This window comes from Carassius carassius, chromosome 4, assembly GCF_963082965.1.
Source record: "Carassius carassius chromosome 4, fCarCar2.1, whole genome shotgun sequence".
NCBI classification, from domain to species: domain Eukaryota; kingdom Metazoa; phylum Chordata; class Actinopteri; order Cypriniformes; family Cyprinidae; genus Carassius; species Carassius carassius.
Window position 1 is genome coordinate 15,822,134 of NC_081758.1, and position 21,635 is coordinate 15,843,768.

A 21,635-nucleotide genomic window follows, 5' to 3' on the forward strand; every position below is an offset into this window, starting at 1 on the left:
CCCAATAGGCTATCTTGATGATGATGATTCCATAAACCTTGCAGTGTATGTATGTAAATAATACACACCCATTGACTTTGTCTTCACAGTGTCCATGGATACAGGGGTTACTAAGGCATTCGTTAAGCTGTGATTGGCAGGTGGTGTCATGATAGCCCTCTCTGCACATACATGTAAAGCCATTGACTCCATCAACGCAGGTTCCACCATTGTGACAGGGGTTGATGGCACATTCATCAATGTTGATGTTACACATTTTCCCTACAAAAAACAAGTCAGAATTATGAAAATAGATAGTGTCACTTGTTGTGTGGTAGTCAAAATAACTCCTGAATCGGCAGCATTCATTTAGCCATTCCTTGTTTTTCTTGAAATCCTAGGCTTACTGCCCACCACTATTCACCAAACGCAATGCCAGCATAAAGGCAGAGGTTTCATTTGTCACTTGTCTTTAAAACACCGGCCAACTTCCCCCTTTTAAAAGATTGACTTTCACAAATCTTTTGCACATCTTTTCTGCTTTCAAACTCCCAGATGTCCTGAAGATCTCTGGCTGAATGTGGGAGTGGGCCGGCTTGTGTGTCTGCTCAGCAGGCGGGGGATTGGGTGAGACAGTAAGCTAACACCACGGCCCAGGCCTAATGTGTGCTCGCTGGCCAGCTGTCTCTCCCCACCCTCCTTTGTTGCCTGTCTCACCTGCTGAACTCTTTGTTGACTCCCCATCTATTTCTACATTGATAAAGACCTGGGCTCAGTATACCACCTAGACTGCCTTGATAAAACCACATACACAGTGGCTTTTCCAAAAGCTTAAATGACTAAGTAGAGTATGTATCAACTTTGTCCCAGATGCTTCTATTAAAAATATTTAGGAGAAATGAAAATATGACAAAAATAAGACTTATCCAATGAATGCAGTTAGTGTAGTGTAGTGTAGTGTTAGGGTCATATTGAAATGTCGTTGGTATCTTGGCAAATCAGAGCACAGTTTGACACGTTGTTTAAATCTTTTCTAAACATTCTAGAGGAGACACGTAAGAGTACAAGAAAAATAATTGATAACAAATCATTCAAATGTGACAAATCAGTCACTGTATTTACTGTTTACACAACCCTGAAATAAATACTAATCCTTAACCCTAACCTTAACCTCAGTGTAAAGTTGGAAGTGCATTCTGATAGACAGCATTACAGTTTGTCCCGATCCGATCCATATGTGATATTCCTGAACTCTAACCTGAATCCATACAGTCTGGTCTTAGGTGACTGTCCCTGGCATGGGAAGTGAAGATTATCAGTGAATAATGATGTACATTTCAGTCTGTTTGTCACACTTTTTAGTCTAACAAAGTTTTATTAGTTTTATATTTTAAAACCATTTTTGAAGCCCGACAGCCCTTGGCCACCGTTAACTGTTGTTGTTGTGTGTTGTTTTCTTGTAAATATCTTGAAAAATAAATAGCATATGGGTTTCGGAATGCAAGAGGGTGAGGAAATGAAGATCAAATTTTCTTTGCTGGCGAACTATTCAATTAAACTCTCATTTCAAATGAATGAGACTATTTTATATTTCAATGCATTTGCCATTCGACTGATGTATGAGGCACAAGATCTAAGACCACTCACCTGTGTATCCTGGTTCACAGGTACACTCGTAACCATTTATCTTGTCAATGCATCTTCCAAAATCGCATGGATTGCTTTTACAGTCGTCTAGGTTGACCTCACAGTTAGCACCTGTTAACAAAAAATAGAAATAAAGTAAATGACCAGAAGAGCTTTTGACAAGCAGTAGTTTACATTTCTGGCCATTACTGTAAAAGTGGCACCTGCGGTTCCTTTAGGGCAGATGCATAAGTAAGCATTCTCACGGTCCTGGCAGGTGCCTCCATTTTGGCATGGCTGACTGAGACACTCATTAATATTAATCTCACACAGACGGCCCATAAAACCTGCACGACATAAACAGGTGAAGGATGCCAGGCCGTCTTTACAGGTGCCATAGTGACATGGGTTGGATAGACACTCATCTACATCTGTTTCACAGTGCTGCCCTGTGTATCCTATAAAGGAAAACAGATTAATTTATTATATTTACTATTGCACAGTGTTTCCTCACATTTAGGCCCTGTGATTTCCATGTTTTGTCCATGACTCAGAAATAAATTTATAGCCAAATAAATATTTTAGAGCTGCAAAAATGTTTATTAACTACATAAATACATTATAAATTTTTTATTACTTTTAAAAGCTGAAACAAGCAGAAAGCGTCTTCGTACCTTCAGAGCACTGGCAGGTGTACATGTTGGGCCCATCAATACACTTTGCCCCATTTTTACAAGGGGTGCTAGCGCACTCGTCGATGTCGAACTGGCACTGGCTACCTGAGAATCCTGAAAGGGTGGGCGAGAGGAAAGGGGAGGGGTTCAATACAAATATTCCTCTGGTTTGCACCCGCTTCATTCCTCCACACTCATCTGTACAACACGGCCAGCGTTCATTAATACTTGGCTGCAAGCTTAACCCCTCTCTCACAAGTTTTCAAGCTGCTTTTCAACAAACCATCACAAGTGAGAGGGTGAGAAGGTTGTAAATTGGCGGTAAAAACCTTCCAAGGCCTTCTGACCAAGGGCACCAGACAAAGAGGAACTGTCTATTCAGTGGCACGCCAAGCCATGGTGGTTGCCTCCTTTGTCCCGTAGAAGTTTACCATCACAATGTGCATTCTCCTATCTAGCCTTTGCCCCCCTCTCCGAGTCTGTCTCACCAAAAGAGCCCCACGCAAACCCTGACCTCATCCTATTCAGGAGTCCCATCGTTCAGTATCGCCCAACATTTGTGCTTTCTCCCTCAGTTATTTGAATCCCTCACTAAAGATGTCTGCTGTTCAAATATACAGTCTGAACACATTAAGGGCTACAAATCCATCAGTGTGGAGACTTATTGGACAGTTAAAGCAACAATAAAACAACTATATTTTTTGAAGAAAATGTTGCTATGCAGTTCATCAGATGTTGCTAGAGTGTTGCTACAGTTGGTGGTTGCTACTTTTTTTGGGGTATGGTTTCCGTAGCCCACCTTCAGTCACTATGCTGCTTTGGTCTGTAGATATGGCTTTAGTGTAAATCTGTGGGATTTATCTAGCCTTTTAATCATCCCTCAGGTTAGAATCCTCATGTCTGATCACTTAGAAAAGTAATTACACATCTTGTATTATTATAGTGATAATCCTCACAACAAATTCTTAACTTGCTAAGATCCTCCTGGCATTGGTAATCAAGATCTGTCCCATGCATCTTCAGAATAGGGATTTCTTCAGAGCCTCTAAAATGCCACATATAAAAAAAACACCCATTGTGGTTGCTATGGATTCAGTGTGTACACTACTGAAAAGGATCTCTGCGCCATATGCTGAAAAGGAGCTCGGATTTCCATCTGAAACAGTGAAGGGGCCTAGCTTCCACATCTTCTGCTTACCATCTCCCAAAAATCCTTTACACCACTCTTGGGGGTCCCCGTAGGTCCCTTTTCTTGCACAACTTCATCAACATGAATCATTCCACATCCTAAACTGATGTCGATGTGTTGTTTTTCTACAAGAAGAGCCTTTTTCACAAACCTACATTATCAACAAAATGGTTCAAATAGTTTAATGTCACTGAAACAGAAAAAAGTATTCTTACAATGTGGGATACTAATAAAAACAATGTAGATATCTACTATGAACGATATTTTAATTTGTAGTCATTAAAAATGTAAATTAAATTATGATTACGCATTAAAATATATTTGGAATTTCTAAATTAAAATGTCTCAGTTGTCGTATAAATATTTATATAAAAAACTGTTCAACATAAATTGTGCACTAGAAAGATATATATTAAAATAAATATAAAAAATGTATATTCTTTCAGTAAAAACGCTGACACTATACTATTAAAACACTAGAAATACCATAAGCAGGTTTTTGCTGTGAATAAATGATATACATCATCTTATTCAAGCAAAAACTGTCTGAAATTCAAACTTTCATATGGATTATTCGGAGCATTTAAGCCCGGGCTGTGTAAGCCTGCCTCAGGGCAGGGATTAGTGTTCTCCACTCTGTTCTGTCCAGGGAGGTGATTGACCCCTATATGCTCACCTGTGGGGCACTCGCACTGGTAGTTGTTGATCTTGTCGATGCACTTCCCATTGTTGAGGCAGGGCATGCTGGCGCACTCATCAGTATTGATCTGACAGAAGACTCCCTCGTAGCCTGCCAATTAACATAGGGGAATAAGCTCCAGACTTAGCCAGAAAATTCAGCATGTCTTAGCAATGCTCTAAGTGCTTCTTTTGTGTATAATAAACAGAATATAGTAACTTCATGTAGTCAGACATCAGTATCATTAGTGTTACAGCCAGCAGAAGCAATTTACTGGATCACAGGTTAGTCATGTGAGGTAATGACATCAGCATGAGCTAATATAGAGAGAGCATTTAGATACAAGCTGTGTCCTTAACCAAATGCAGCAGATCTTTTGGTTACCTGGCATGCAGATGCAATGGAAGCCTCCGATTTGATCCAAACAAGTAGCGTCATTCTGGCATGGGTTGGACATGCACTCGTTTATGTCCAGTTCACATCGAGCTCCCACATATCCCAGCAGACATTTACACTGGAAGGAACCTTTTGTGTTTATACACTTTCCAGCATGTTCACAAGGGTTTGCACCTAAAAGAAGGACACAAAAAACACCCTTTAAACATTTACAATATAAATATTCCTTTGTAATAACTACATTTTTAAACATGACCAGTATGCAAAGTCACTAGTGTGCTTTTTAAGCACCAACAATAATGTTTACAGATACAATAAACAGCCAGTCCTTACCCAGCGAGCATTCGTCAACATCTTGGTCACAGGCTGGACCAACGTAGCCCAGAGGACAGGTACATATGGCCTTGCCATTGACGGGATTGGTGTCACAGTTGGAGCCTTTCTGACATGGGTTACTAATGCAAGCATCATTCAGGTGACACAACAGACCTAAATCACAGAGACACACAGTGAGAATTAGCTTGTGCAGGATTTTGCCATTAAACATTGGTGAATGTTTGCTTTTTAAACAGTATGGCAAATTTTAAAGACCCTGTGAAATCAAGGCAGATTATTTATGCCACCTATTTCATAGCTACTAACTTTACTGTATATCATCTATATGCAATGGTAATACGCCATTTCATGACGACAGATGCAACGCGATACTGTCATTATTTTTATGCCCACTAGAGGGCGCTTAACTTTAAAGCGTAAATATAGGTCGTAATAAGGTGCTTGCACAAATGACCTATATAGTCGTTTTTTGTTGGAGGACAGGCTCTAAATAATAGATACATTCTAGCAGATTAAAAGACAAGCAAATGAATATGTCCCACTCCAACTTTTGGCTTCTTTTTAGAGCATTTGAACAAAACTAACAAAAAACCTAATGCTCAAATAACAGAATGAGTGCCTCAAACCATGTTGTATTTGATTCATGAGAGAGAGAAAAATGCACACCTGTGCGCCCATGAGGGCATTCACACAGGAAGGAGGCCACCCGATCATGACATGTGGCTCCTGCGTGGCAGGCTGCATCTGCGCAGTCATTGATGTTCTCGCTGCAGTCGTCCCCCGTCCAGCCGTTTACACACACACAGTTGTATCCACCCTGTGTGTTCAAGCATGTGCCACCATTCTGGCAGGAATTGGGCATCAAATCGCACTCGTTGACGTCTTCGGTACAGAACTGACCTGAGGAATAAATATATATATACAGGCATTCATTTCACCACATTTCTTTTCCAAACAGATAAAATGCTCTCTGTAACTGTAAGTGAAGTGTGAGGTTCAAGTAGGCAGTTGGTACCTGTCCACTCTGGCTTGCATTGGCAATTGTAGGTGTTCACTCCATCCACACAGGTACCTCCATTAAGGCAGCGATGGTCTGGACAGTCATCAATGTTCTCCTCACAGTTCTGACCACTAAATCCTGAAAAGATATAGGCAGTTGCATCAAAAAATGTCTTGAAACGTAAAGATTTAAAAGCCAGAACTGACAAGATTGTTCACATACCCATTTCACACACTGTCTGTTCAAGGTGATACTCATAAAAACTGATCTATATAATTTTTTTTAAATTAATAACTTCATTCAACAAGGATGCATTAAACTGATTAAAAGTGACAGTAAAGGCTTTTACATTGTTACAAAAATTTATAATTCAAATGAATGCTTTTCTTTTGAACTTTCTATTTATCTAAGATTCCTGAAAGAAAAGTACTGTATTACAGTTCCCACAAATATCAAGCAGCACAGTTGTTTGATAAAATTGATAATAATAAGAAAAGCCCCAAAGCAGCATATTAGAGTGATTTCTGAAGGATCACGTGTCATTGAAAACTGGAGTAATGATGCTGAATATTCAACGTTGCCATCAAATTTGAAAATATATTCAAATAGAAAATGGTTATTTTAAGTTGTAATATTTCAAAGTATTATTTTTGCCCGTATTTTTTATTAAATAAATAAAGCCTTGCTGAGTATAAGCGGCTTCTTTCAAAAACATTTGAAAATCTTACTTAACCCAAACTTTGAATGGTAGTGTACCTGTCCAATTATTTCCACAAAGGGATGTTTGCTGTTCATGCTATCATTAAAAAAAATAATAATAATAAAACGTGAACATAGCCTGTATCTTTTGAGCATTGTGAAATAAAAATCAGCACTTAATACATACTCCCATAATGTCAAATATTCTAGACAAGGATAAATATTTGGGCAACTGTTTGCTGACAGAGTTCATGTTTCCTCACAAAGAACTAAATATTTATATCAGATTGCACTGCACAGATCCTTTAACACAAACATGCAAATTCGATTATTTCCCAGTACAAATAGAGGGATAAAATGATGTGAACCATTCGAAAACAGTCGTTAGTGTTGTTGCGGTCAACAGTCTTCCTTTTCTTAGAAGACTAGCGGTACCAGGATTCTGTTAGAGGCACCAACGACAACGAACTTTAACCACAATTTCCTACAATTTAACTCCAAAAAGTGTAGTTATGGTATATTTCATAACTGATCACATCATATAAAATGAATTATTCCTTCAAAACCCATTAATGCAGGGAATAAAAGAAGAAGAAGTAACTTCAGTGATGTTTCCTCAACACTGAGGTTTAGGTTATACAGTATGTTGTCTGACATGATATGAGATCCACTTAGTAATGGGTCCAAAGTAGTACACACAGGCATTTTTACTCTCCCTACACTGACTCTAACCCAGGGACACCAGCATAAGGATGTTGTCGTTCAGACATTTCCTTATGATAAGTGCAGATATTTTCCTGCTGGCCTGTTCACACACACACATGCAGACAGAGCTGCAGAGGGAGTGCAGATACTATGACTAGGCCGGGTTTAAATGAGGCTTGCTGAGAGAGGTAGCCTATCCCATGTTCCAAAGTTGTGGGAAACACTGATACTGCATTGTTATTGCAAACTCACTGAGCTCATCGGAAATCTCTACCTTCAGTGTTGACCCGGATAGAAGGCCGATATCATTTGTCTTACCGCTGGAACAGATGTCGTCAACAGGACACTTGTGAGTCAAAATAAGCTGAGTGGATTTCCTCCAAATGATCAAAGTTAAGACACTGCCATTGATCTGTCATTTAATGAACTCATATGTTATGTAACTGATGTCAGTTAAAGCCCTCATCATGATTAAAAAGATTCAAGATTCAAGCCGTGTACCCCATAATCATGAGGGGTATTTAAGACAAGTCTTTGAATTGTTACTATGGTAAACAGCTCTTAAACCAGGAAAGGGTATATGTTAGAACAAGTCAGCAAAGAACATAATCACTTAAGCTTCAAACCTAGGCAATATATCAAATATCCACATATTCATGCTGATTAAGCTGGCTAAAGTATGGCAACATTGCGAATATTGTGTTGATTTGAGTGTTTTTCATTAGCTGGATTTCATGCTTTTTGTCTCGATCCAAATTGTATTAGATCTGGTAGGTTTTATTCATTTCCATGAATCAGTTCAAACTGTCACTTTCAGTCGGTGAATCTCAAAATCATATATGCAAAAGATGCTGGAAAGCCAAAGAATTTGTGGGACTTTTCTGATGAACAACGGGCAGTTTAACTGTTCAGGCCAAACAAGGGACTCATAAACAACTATCACAAATCAAAAACAAACAAAAAAACAGCTGTGAAGCTTTGAGAAAAATCAATATCATCAAAAGACTGAGCAATTGTAATATATATATATATATATATATATATATATATATATATATATATATATATATATATATATTTATTGCCCTAATAAGCATCAAAACAAAGAAATTTTTTTTTATACAAGACAGACTTAATTCCATTCAGTAGGCTATTAGTATTTTGTAAACCAGAAAGAAAATTTTACTAGTTACTTAAAGTTTTTCTCAATGGCTAAAAGACTATAACCAGGCTTTTGAACTAAAAATTCAAAACCATAACGCCATTTTTGAAAAAGCACACCCATTTTGAAAAAGCACACCCATTCTGCTATATTCTGCTATATACACTATTCCCCTGCTTTAACACATGACTCAGATTTGGTGAACTGTTACAGCAAACTCCCCACATTTCTCAGTGCTTACACCATGTGGTCATTTAGAAACAAAAGCTTTCAATATTGTTCACTCAAGTCTGCACAGTTTGAGCTCAGTTAGCACACAATGACCCAATCACACACCAACCAGAACTTTCGATGGATAAAGGGGCAAGGTTAGCTTACAGTTTTTCTCAGTGGCTTTGGTGCATTTCTCGATTCAGAAATTAATTTCTCATAAGCTACTTTTTCAACCTCCACTATATTTAGTCACTTGTGCACATAAAAAGTTTTGAGCTTTTGAACACTAGTAAAAGTGTAACTGTGAATCATATCCAGTCTTTTTCAATCAATATCCCACATACAGTAATGTGTACATTTGTACTTTTGAAATGGATATATGGCATACATAAGAAGTGCAGACTTCTGCATTTCAATACAGTAACTGTCATCCAAACTGTTGTCATAGTTTACATCAGGTAATACTAACAGAGTGTTATATTAACAACATGACTAAGCAAATCTGGTGTGTGAACAATGACACAAGGACATCAGGCATGCGAGAGGATTTTACCCCCGCTGCCTGTCCAAGGCCAGGATAGCCTGTGATGTCGAAGAGGTTCTTTGGCCTGTTCCAGACAAAAATAGACTGGGGCAGAATAATTCTTTATGTTGTTGTTTGCTGTATTGTAATGTGCTCAGTACATTAAATTAAGTAATAAAACATTTGTGGAGTACAAATGACCGAAAACTTCAGGACACCAAAGTGCAGGTTAACAGGCTAAGGATGCCTACCTGGCAAGCAGGAGCATTCGTAGCTCGTCTCTCCCTTCTGGACACAAGTGCCTCCGTGGTAGCATGGTGAAGGGTTACAGGGCTGATAGAGGGTCTCGCAATGTCTCCCAGTGTACTCTGCAGGGCAGCTGCAGCGATACGTGCCCCCCTCGTTCTCACACACGCCACCGTTCTTGCAAGGAGAGGGACTCTGGGCACACTTGTTGACGTCTTGTTTGCAGGTTTGGCCTGAGAAGAAGGGTGTGCAGTGGCAGATGTAGTCAGAATCAAAGGGACTACACTTACCCCCATTGGCACAAGGATTTGAGGCACAAGGATCAGCTTGATGGCAGGTCTTACCTAGTGATGAAGAGCATTTTAAGGTCAGAATATGCACACCACTGTCTGGATTTAAGATGTTAGTTCTTTCTTCTCATATACATTGTTTCTAACTGGATTGTGGTCTTACCTGACCAGCCTGGTGGGCATTTACACTTGTAAGTGTGGATGCTGGTGAGTTCACACCTGCCTCCGTTTCGGCACGGGGAGCTAAGGCACACATTATTGGTGGGAGTGAGACACAGTTGGTCCGTGTAGCCCAGGCTGCAGTTGCACACAAAGTCCACCTTGTTAACAGAAGTAATCAAATGGCACACGCCGCCATTTCTGCACGGGGACTGGAGGCAGAGGTTGGGGAACTGGCACGCTGTGCCGGCAAATGACTCAGGACACCTGAAGAGTGGAAAGCAAGCACAGGGGGAATAAGTACTGTATATAATGCACTCAGTATATGATTTAGACTTCATAGTCAATGAGCCACTTTCAATGGAATTAGCCTAGCACTGGATGAAATGTCAGTATAAATCGAGGTAACTGGACTCTACTGAAACGATTGCATTATAATTACGTTTTTAACTAGTAGTGTTACTGTGTTGAACTTGTTGCTCATACGAATGAAGAACATGTCAGTCTTTTCTTTTTTAAATTAGCCTACAAACAAATTTTTAATAGTTACACAAATATTACACAAAACAGCATCTGACACTGAATGCGTTCGATAACTTGAGATGGAGGGTGGTGGAATGGAAACACAAGGTCCACAGACACGTTTGAAAAAAAAAAATATTTCAACTTGAACACTGTTAACTTAGCTGTGACAAATTAAACAGTCAGATGTCCATACTCCATATAGTGCATGTTTACATAGAAAAACTATGGAAAACCATCAAAGTGAATGCAAAAACAGATTCTGTATGACTAGCCTCAGTTGCTTTAGTTTTACAATAGCAAAACTACAGAATCATTATATAATTACAAATATGTAATATAGGTAACCCATCAGTTATCTTAAATATTACACAAACAAGCAAACTTTGCTGGCTCATTGTTTCTGCACATAATTTTACATGTAGATTATAGAAATGAAAAAAAATGATTTATAGGTGTTGTCACCTAACTCCTAATGATAATTTTATAAAAAGTTTCAAATGAATTAATATTGTGATGCTTACAAATTGACTTATAACATTAATAATTGATGTTAGTTTTTTGATTTTTTTTAGCTTTTTTTATTATTGTTATTCAGATAAACTATGTATGTAATTTTAATATTGGCCAATTATTGGTTATCAACCATAACGTGAAAATATAATCTTATCCGCATTGACCAGTATTTTAATATCATGCATCCTAACATATAATGTAAGCCTGAGAAACACAGACATACACACTGCAAAGCAAAAAGTGTAAGAAATATATATTTTATTGCAATTAGAAAAAAAATGTTTTCTGAATGTTTAAGGTTTTTTAAAACAGATTTAGGCTAAATTGTGGTTCATAGGTATAATTATGTTTCAAAGGGATTTCTGAAAGTCAGCCATCCATCAACGGCTCTTAGGGGAAAATTTGAGCACCTCAGCCTTTCTGAATGAATCTGAATGAATTCACTCCAAAGACAAGGCAGTGTCTATACAAGGCTCTTTGAACCCAGGCCTAACATTATCAGGACTTCAAAGCTGTCTTCCTCCACCTCAATGCCTGCTATTCTTCTACAGTAAAGAGTCTCCGCAGCATCAAACAGGACCTTGGGAATAGGGACGGCAACGCAAAAACTTTGTTAAAGTGCTGTACAGACTTCATAACAGGTTTTTCCTGGGTTGGCTTGAAAGTAATCTTTTGCCGATTTTACTCGGCGATACAAAAGGGGCCCTCCCTCGACATGACTATGCTGAAATAACCTTTTGCAAAAAGCCAAAGCCATCCAGAGCCTCTGGAATACCAATGCCATGTTTTTGGCCTAAGGGGGCAGCCGAAATATCTCAACAAATTCCCAGTGCACTGTTCTCTGATCCAAACAGGGCCCCCCTCGGTGGGTTGGATGTTTTTACTGTGTCTCTCCCAGGATTAGGATGGCCAATAATTTCAACCAAGAAAAGAAAACACAGGGGACTGAGAACCAAGCACGACAAAACCATTAAGTGCACGATGGGAACTGCACTGCTGTCCACAATGCTACCTTTCCTCCCATTGTCTTATGGCCACTCCGGCACATTTCTGGAGGTTCGTTTAGGTTTTTGTGATTATTACACAAACAACACAAACATCTTACGCAGCACCAGCAAAACAACAAACTAAAGTTATGTAAGCGTCACAAATCTTGAAGTTTTGAAAGAGTTCGATAGAAGAGAAAATGTTTCTAGCCTGTGGAGAAGCCATTCATACTTAAAGGGTCATAGCATACATTTTTATTGTTTCATTTTCTTCACTGGGGTCCATTTATAAAATGTTTGTGCCAAAAAAACAGACATGAGAGGATGGAGTCAGATCTGAAGCTTGCAGTTGAATTTAAGCAGGCTATATTGCTGTTAACTATAATCTGCGCTGGGTAATTTACTTACAAATTGTAGTCCATTACTGATTACACAAAATAATGAAAATTGTAATTAGAAACCTTATCTATTAGAGTACACATTTTAAGTTAATTATTTCGTCTTTTTGATTTTGATTACTTTCACATTATTTTTTTCCCTAATTTGTTTACCACATAGTTTGGAGTTGGAATATTGTGAACTATATTCATATAAAAATAGAAAGAGATAGAAAATACATTTTATCTTTTTTATAAAAAAAAAATTAAGTGCATTAAACAGTTTCCCAGACTGGGGTTTGTGAAGGAACAGCAGGGGGTTTGGGAGCTGATGAAAAGCAAATTAATTAATCATAAAAATGTAAAAACAAAACAATAAAACATATAATTATATATATATATATATATATATATATATATATATATATATATATATATATATATATATATATATATATATATATATATAAATCAAAACAATACTTGAATATTAGAAACAGAAATCACCACCCACAGGAGGGACCGTAAGGGGCCGGTGCTTAGACAATCGGGCGGCAGTCGAAGGCGGGGGCCTCGACAGCCCGATCCCTGGACACGGAAACTAGCTCTAGGGACGTGGAACGTCACCTCACTGGCGGGGAAGGAGCCCGAGATTGTGCGTGAGGTTGAGAGGTTCCGACTAGCGATAGTCGGGCTCACCTCTACGCACAGCTTGGGCTCTGGAACCACACTCCTCGAGAGAGGATGGACTCTTCACCACTCTGGAGTTGCCCATGGTGAGAGGCGGCGGGCTGGTGTGGGTTTGCTTATAGCCCCCCAGCTCAGCTGCCATGTGTTGGAGTTTACCCCAGTGAACGAGAGGGTCGCTTCCCTGCGCCTTTGGGTCGGGGATAGGTCTCTCACTGTCGTTTGTGCCTACGGGCCGAACGGCAGTGCAGAGTACCCAGCCTTCTTGGAGTCTCTGGGAGGGGTGCTGGAAAGTGCTCCGACTGGGGACTCCGTCGTTTTACTGGGGGACTTCAACGCCCACGTGGGCAACGAAAGTGACACCTGGAGGGGCGTGATTGGGAGGAACGGCCCCCCTGATCTGAACCCGAGCGGTGTTCAGTTATTGGACTTCTGTGCTAGTTACAGCTTGTCCATAACGAACACCATGTTCAAGCATAAGGGTGTCCATCAGTACACGTGGCACCAGGACACCCTAGGCCGTAGGTCGATGATCGACTTTGTGGTCGTTTCATCCGACCTCCGGCCGTATGTCTTGGACACTCGGGTGAAGAGAGGGGCGGAGCTGTCAACCAATCACCACCTGGTGGTGAGTTGGATCCGATGGCGGGGGAGGAAGCTGGACAGACTCGGCAGACCCAAACGTACTGTGAGGGTCTGCTGGGAACGTTTGGCCGAGTCTCCTGTCAGAGAGATCTTCAACTCCCACCTCCGGCAGAGCTTCGACCGGATCCCGAAGGAGGCTGGAGATATTGAGTCCGAGTGGACCATGTTCTCCACCTCCATTGTCGAAGCGGCCGCTCGGAGCTGTGGCCGTAAGGTTTCCGTTGCCTGTCGAGGCGGCAATCCCCGAACCCGGGTGGTGGACACCGGAAGTAAAGGATGCCGTCAAGCTGAAGAAGGAGTCCTATCGGGCCTGGTTGGCTTGTGGGACTCCTGAGGCAGCTGACAGGTACCGGCAGGCCAAGTGGACTACCGCCCGGGTGGTTGTGGAGGAAAAAACTCGGGCCTGGGAGGAGTTCGGTGAGGCCATGGAGAAGGACTATCGGTCGGCCTCGAAGAGATTCTGGCAAACCGTCCGGCGCCTCAGGAGAGGGAAGCAGTGCCCTACCAATGCTGTTTACAGTAGAGGTGGGGAGCTGTTGACCTCAACTGGGGATGTCGTTGGACGGTGGAAGGAATACTTCGAGGATCTCCTCAATCCCGCTGTCACGTCTTCCATTGAGGAAGCAGAGGCTGAGGGTTCAGATGTGGACTCGTCCATCACCCAAGCTGAAGTCACCGAGGTAGTCAAGAAACTCCTCGGTGGCAAGGCACCGGGGGTGGATGAGATCCGCCCTGAGTAGGGCTGCACGATGTGTCGTTTAAGCATCGATATCGCGATGTACGAATCCATGATAGTCACATCGCAGGATGTGCGATGTAGGCTGTCGTAGTTGATACGTTATTCAATAACTGTACGGGCCAGCTACTCCCCTGCCCTTGACAGTGTGATTCGCGGATTAATTGCACAGCTTAACCATCATAGAGTGAAAGTTTATAATTGACAGGACTGAAAACCACATGCAAGTTTAACAGGGCAGAGAGAGAGGGAGCGCGAGAGAGACAGAGAGAGCGCGGCGAGAGAGACAGAGAGAGCGCACGAGAGAGACAGAGAGAGCGCGCGAGAGAGACAGAGAGAGAGAGAGAGCGCGCGAGAGAGACAGACAGAGAGAGAGAGAGCAGGCGCGAGAGAGACAGAGAGAGAGAGAGAGCGCGCGCGCGAGAGACAGGGAGAGAGAGCGCGCGCGAGAGACACAGAGAGAGAGAGAGCGCGCGCGAGAGAGACAGAGAGAGAGCACGCGCGCGAGAGAGAGACAGACAGAGAGTACATTAGAAGTACCATCAATGTTTATAGAACTGTATATGGATTTTTTTTTCTTATGAATGTAAGTGTGAATGTAAGAATGTAAGTGTGCTCACCCCATTTTTGTTTGTAAGAAAAAATATCGCAATATATATCGCAGAAAAATAAAATATTGCAATGTCATTTTTTCCCAATATCGTGCAGCCCTAGCCCTGAGTACCTCAAGTCTCTGGATGTTGTGGGGCTGTCTTGGCTGACACGCCTCTGCAGCATCGCGTGGCAGTCAGGGACGGTGCCTCTGGGATGGCAGACCGGGGTGGTGGTCCCTCTTTTTAAGAAGGGGGACCGGAGGGTGTGTTCCAACTACAGGGGGATCACACTTCTCAGCCTCCCTGGGAAAGTCTATGCCAGGGTACTGGAGAGGAGAATCCGGCCGATAGTAGAACCTCGGATTCAGGAGGAACAGTGTGGTTTTCGTCCAGGCCGTGGAACACTGGACCAGCTCTATACCCTATACAGGGTGCTGGAGGGTTCATGGGAGTTTGCCCAACCAGTCCACATGTGCTTTGTGGATTTGGAGAAGGCATTCGACTGTGTCCCTCGCGGCGGCCTGTGGAGGGTGCTCCGGGAGTATGGGGTCCAGGGCCCTTTGCTAAGGGCTATCCGGTCCCTGTACGACCGGAGCAGGAGCTTGGTTCATATTGCCAGCAGTAAGTCAGACTTGTTCCCGGTGCGTGTTGGACTCCGGCAGGGCTGCCCTTTGTCGCCGGGTCTGTTCATGATTTTTATGGACAGAATTTCTAGGCGCAGCCAGGGGCCGGAGGGGGTCAGGTTTGGTGACAACACGATTTCGTCTCTGCTCTTTGCGGATGATGTTGTCGTGTTGGCCTCATCAAGCCAGGACCTTCAGCATGCACTGGGACAGTTTGCAGCCGAGTGTGAAGCGGCTGGGATGAGAATCAGCACCTCCAAATCCGAGGCCATGGTCCTCAGTCGGAAAAGGGTGGCTTGCCCACTTCAGGTTGGTGGAGAGTTCCTGCCTCAAGTGGAGGAGTTTAAGTATCTTGGGGTCTTGTTCACGAGTGAGGGAAGGATGGAACAGGAGATTGACAGACGGATCGGTGCAGCTTCTGCAGTATTGCGGTCGATGTACCGGTCTGTCGTGGTGAAGAAAGAGCTGAGCCGCAAGGCGAAGCTCTCGATTTACCGGTCAATCTACGTTCCTACTCTCACCTATGGTCATGAGCTTTGGGTCATGACCGAAAGGACAAGATCACGGATACAGGCGGCCGAAATGAGCTTTCTCCGCAGGGTGGCTGGGCGATCCCTTAGAGATAGGGTGAGAAACTCAGTCACCCGGGAGGAGCTCAGAGTAGAGCCGCTGCTCCTCCACATCGAGAGGGGTCAGCTGAGGTGGCTCGGGCATCTGTTCCGGATGCCTCCTGGACGCCTTCCCGGGAAGGTGTTCCGGGCGCGTCCCACTGGGAGGAGACCCCGGGGAAGACCTAGGACACGCTGGAGAGACTATGTCTCCCGGCTGGCCTGGGAACGCCTCGGTGTCCCCCCAGAAGAGCTGGAGGAAGTGTCTAGGGAGAGGGAAGTCTGGGGTTCTCTGCTTAGACTGCTGCCCCCACGACCCGGCCCCGGATAAGCGGAAGAAGATGGATGGATGGATAGAAACAGAAATATTTTATTTGTTGACCTGCATGTGTGACCATTAAATGACATCAGATAACAGGGGAAATGCAAATTAAAAAGTTTTTAATTAACAAAAAAATTACTGAAATATTTACTTAAATTCTCAATAAAATATTTTAGAAAGAAAAAAACGTATGAAAGTAAGAGTACAAAGATCAGGGGCATTCTATCTTTTTTATAATTTCATATATATATATATATATATATATATATATATATATATATATTTGGCAGAATAAATTTATGACATATCCTAATAGTTCTCTCATGATATTGTTGTTTTTCTTTTGTCTTTTACAGCTTGGTTTTAATAAATGTTTTTTGGACTAGAGAAGAATTTATGGGTTTTCAAAGTAGTTTATCAAGCTCTTGTATCTTGCAAATTGAGATCCGATACAGAAAGATTAGGCTGATTTAACCCAGACAACACATTGCTGTGTGCAGTTATGAGCTGGAATAATGCAACGAGGGCCTGTGTCGTCCTCCCAGAAAAGCTTCAGGGAGCAGGTGCGCATGCTAATGAGGGAGCGGCAGCTGCTGGTCACAGCGCACCAAACTCCCTACTCATAAACTCCTCTCACACTTTCCCAAAGAGAATAAGAGGGCCGAGGCAGCAGGCAGTTGAATGGTTTGCCCACCACAGAGCAGTGCAGACAGGCTCCATGAGAAGGCCCATTGTTCCTGCCACCATTCAGAGCAGAGCTGACCGCAGTCTGGGTGCCTCTAACCCCTCTGAGTGTGCATTCAGCTGTTAAACCTCCTCTTCTTTCTCCTCCCTTCCATCCTATCCCTCGGTCACCTCTCTATCCCTCTTGTTCTCATCATGGCCTCCCTTTTTAATCTTCCAGCCTCATCTTCACTTCCTTCCTACTTGGCTTCACTAGAGTTGCAGTCACACTCCTCCACGTATGCCTTTCACTGCCTCCCGCCTTCTCCTCCCATCTTCAGCAGTTCCTGGTATATGATGGATGATGAGGTCATTTTGAAAACAACTCCCTTTACTGTTTTTAAAAGTTAAAAGTTATTGGCCTGTATCGATATCTATTTGTATACAACTCCAATTTACTTTATGACTAAAAGGAGAAGTTGCTTCCACTGTTAGAAGGAAAAAAATCAAGTGAATGCACTTGCACTGCATGCACGCACAAAGTTAAGCTTTGCTACTTTGACAATGCAGCCTGTTCATTATCATAATTAAATACAGTCAATCAAACATATGTAAAAAAAACACACACACTGCTCAGTTTAAATATGTAATAAATCTTTGCTGTTAAGTGTTATCACCGTACCGCCGTGATGTTATGCAAAACATTTGTTTTACGTGGATATTGGAACGTGAGTGAAGTAGTCTATAATAAATAATAATTTGGCATTCAAATACATCGCGAATACAGAAATATTTAATTTTGTGTCGAATGAGAGATTGATTTCAGCGTTGATTTCAGTTTTGTTTTAGCCTAAATTAATTTGTTTGGCATGTTGTTTATGTTGCTATAACTTCTTTCAGGCTATTTTTTATTCTTGTTCTTTTTAAATAGGCTACTGTTAATTGAAAGGATTTGTTGTGGAGTGAGGGGAACAAAAATAGCATAGCTATGTTTACAATGTTTATTATAATGTTTGTAAACATTTCAAGTCGGCATTAGGTCTTATTTCTGAAAGAAAATAATCAAATGTGACTTATTAATAGGCTGCGCGACGTATGTTTTTTTTTCTCTAAAAAACTTTTTTTACCGTAGCCTATTTTAAGAATGCAGCAAACCTCTTTAAATAATTTGAGGAATTACTGAAAATAAATAAATAAATGACTTTTTAAACAATTTAACTGACTGTATTAATCGCTCAAAATTCTTAGCGGTCGGTTAACGGTTAACCGGTTAAAATTAACATCCCTAGTCTATATAATATATACTATTTAAAATGTTTCATACAGTATTTTTGTGAAGGCAAATGAGAGCTTAATAACATTGCTGAAATTAAATTACCACTTATTTTACATCCAGTAAATTACTCAAAACACGATCAGTATGTACTTTTATGCACAATATATTGGTACAATATATTTGTTATCAGATAGTATTAAATATATTTAATTTATCAGTATCAGGTTATTTTTACATTTTAATTACATGAGCCTTTTCTCAACAGCAAAGTTAAAGTTGATCTAGTAAATCACTGTTGAACGAAATCTTTAGTAAACAAAAATAAATATAAATTTTTCATAAAGTCACTTGTTTGTTTTACTGGGGTGTTGCTGGTGGTTGTCAGGGTCTAGGCAGTTGCTAGGTTGTTTTTGCAGTGTTTTTTTTTTTTTTTTTGTATGGTTGACAAAAATCATCACTTCTCAACCAACTACACTATTTTCATTGGTGGATTTAATATTTAGAGTTATTGGTTACTGTGTTTGGAGTAGAGATGCTTGCTTTTAATACAGTAATTAATAACTACATGCACCTTTTGTCAGAACTAAAGGTTACACTTTAGATAAGGGAACACTATTCACTAATAATTGGTTGCTTATTAACATGCATATTACTAGCATACTGGCTGTTTATTAGTACTTACAAAGCAGATATTAATGCATGTCCATATTCTATATCCCTTACCCCTACTCAATACCTAAACATAACTACTACTACAACTACCTTTCTTACTATTAATAATCAGCAAATTAGGAGTTATAGTGATTATGTGTTCCCTAATCTAGTGTTACCAAATTAAACATCTATCTAGCCCATACTGTATATTATGCGGAATGAAAATAAAAAAACTTTCCAAACACTTTCAATAATACACAGCAGTCTGACAAGAATAGCTCACTAAAAGCCAAAATTCTTTAGTTGTTCTTCAATTTAATTTCCCAAAACTAGTCTGGTAGGATTCCATGATGGATGGACCTTTGACTCACAAGCTTTCTGAGAGAAAGAACATGAACCTGGTTTAAGAGATTGTTGCATTGCCTTTGGGGAGGAGCCTGTGGACTTACTGGAATGTAACCGTTTGCATAAAGAATTCACCCCATTCTGTGTCCCCATCCCATGACAGCACTCCTCAATGGAGAGGCCTGGCAGCCGCACTTAACGGCACCCTGTGGAAAATCACACCACCTTTAGAAAGTCTACTAGACCTGCCTGTCCTGGCGAACAATCCCACTTCTGGAGAGGGTAAATACATAGGGCACTATTGCCGCGTTTCCACCACAGGAACTTTACCCAGGAACTAGGGACTTTGGCCTGGTACTTGGTGTGTTTCCACCACAGGAACCAGGAACTAAATAAAGTTCCGGGTAAAAAAAAAGCCCCTCAGAAAGTCCCTGCTGGCGAGGTGGTACTTTTTCAAAGTTCCGGAACTTTCGGGGGCGGGACTTGGCCGCTAAACATGCTGATTGGTTGAGTTCACGCAGCATTGGTTGAGTTCAACCACCATTTATTCAGATAAACATTTTCGAAATATTACTGTTATTGTGTCATGAAATGTAATTTTAAAAGTATTTCAGGCGAGAATGTAGTTGTTTAAAACTCAAATCTGTGGTTTATTTATAAAGACAGCGCCTATTTAAAAATGTGTTTCGCCGATCTCGGAGACGGTGAGCTCCACTCGATCAGCGGGAGCTCTGTCCTCATGTATCCGCCAAGAAGCAGCCTCTCCTCGGCTAGACCTTCTGATATGTGCCGCTGGCTCTGATGTCTCTTTAGTGGTTAAACATAAAATATAATTCAGCTGCGGGGTAAATCTAACAGGTTTTCTTTGTTCTGTATTCAATTTATCTATATGTTAAAATGAAAATAAAAAAGGCAAATTTATATAATATTTCGTTTCATTGTAATGGCTGCATATACACATATCCCTGAACTAAGTACATTTCTGCAGCTGTTATTATGCTTAAATGAAAACCAAAGGAGGCAGTGGTATTTGATATCCTATTTCGTTTTATTGTAAATATACAGAGAGGAAAATTACAGGATTCGCGTCCGTCGCGGACATCACACTCCCAAGTCGAATGCACAAAGTCTGAACTCCCAAGGATGCACGTCCAAAATCAGCGTGCTTTTTTTTTTTTTTTTTTTTTTTTTTTTAAATCAGCGTACTTTGTATTGAGAAACGCGTGCAGACCTACGTCACCAGTCTATTTGCCTAATCTACCCAGTACTTTACACCGCGGTGGAAACGCAGAAAGCAACAGGTCTCGGGGGGAAAAAGTTCCTGGGAAAAAAAGTTCCTGGTACAAATGTTCCGGGTAATTTCGGTGGAAACGCGGCATATGTCAGCCTTGGCTCCTGCTAGGAAAGCACACATTGGGGAATTATGGTGAGTACACTGAGGACCTCAGTAGGAAACCCTGCCAGTTTGCTCTTTAACTTGGCAAATGCTTGTCACATCAGCAATCAAGCTACTTAAAGTGGCATAAGTCCACAAAAAAGTGGCCTTCTAAGATATAAATACATTAAAGAGGACAAAAGCATTGAGACTTGGTCTGTTTTTTGCCCCTTATTGAGTAGATTTAGAAACTTTTAAAGGAATATTCTCCATAGACGCATAAGTTTATCCACTGAATGCTTTTCACCATTGTTTTAACAAATTGAGGGACACATCAAAATAATTTTCAATAGTTATTATCATATTTTTGATTATTTTATAACAAAATGTCAATGTGTAACTTGCTGTTTCTTTTTTTCATAAAAGGTGCACTAAGCGATTTTTGCCAAATAATATTGATATTTGAAAGCACCAAAACAAACATGCTCATACCCCAACAGGACCTCGCCACTATTTTGATAACTCCACCCCACACATACATTCACATCCCTGGCAGCGACGATGGAAGAATCTGCTATGCCTGCCGACCGCAGCATATTCAAGCAGAAGCCAACACAGAAAAGTTGTGTGAAAAAGCAAAACCAACATAACTCACCTATCAAGAAGAAACAAAGCAAACCCGGCTTCAGATTCCCTTGCACTTCTTGAGTTCTCTCCACCGCTGAAAAGCTGCTCTGATATTTACATGGTCCTACCTCTTGCCTGATCGTAACCCTTCTTTTTAATGTTTTGATCCTCTGAAAATGTCCTCTTTTTTAAATCTGCCATCTA

At 41.0% G+C, this 21,635-nt stretch overlaps 1 protein-coding gene across 1 annotated transcript in view; it reads right to left on the reverse strand.

The window, feature by feature from the left end:
• LOC132137730 (neurogenic locus notch homolog protein 1-like) overlaps positions 1–21,635 on the reverse strand; it is a 50,731-nt gene that overhangs the window by 17,296 nt on the left and 11,800 nt on the right. Inside the window, exons 3-13 of the mRNA XM_059547618.1 lie at positions 9,881–10,143; positions 9,433–9,771; positions 5,895–6,017; positions 5,546–5,779; positions 4,877–5,032; positions 4,532–4,717; positions 4,145–4,258; positions 2,280–2,393; positions 1,830–2,063; positions 1,627–1,737; positions 69–261 (exon numbers count right to left, since the gene is read on the reverse strand). Coding sequence (XP_059403601.1) covers positions 69–261; positions 1,627–1,737; positions 1,830–2,063; positions 2,280–2,393; positions 4,145–4,258; positions 4,532–4,717; positions 4,877–5,032; positions 5,546–5,779; positions 5,895–6,017; positions 9,433–9,771; positions 9,881–10,143 — 2,067 coding nt within the window. The remainder of the gene's footprint in view (positions 1–68; positions 262–1,626; positions 1,738–1,829; positions 2,064–2,279; positions 2,394–4,144; positions 4,259–4,531; positions 4,718–4,876; positions 5,033–5,545; positions 5,780–5,894; positions 6,018–9,432; positions 9,772–9,880; positions 10,144–21,635) is intronic.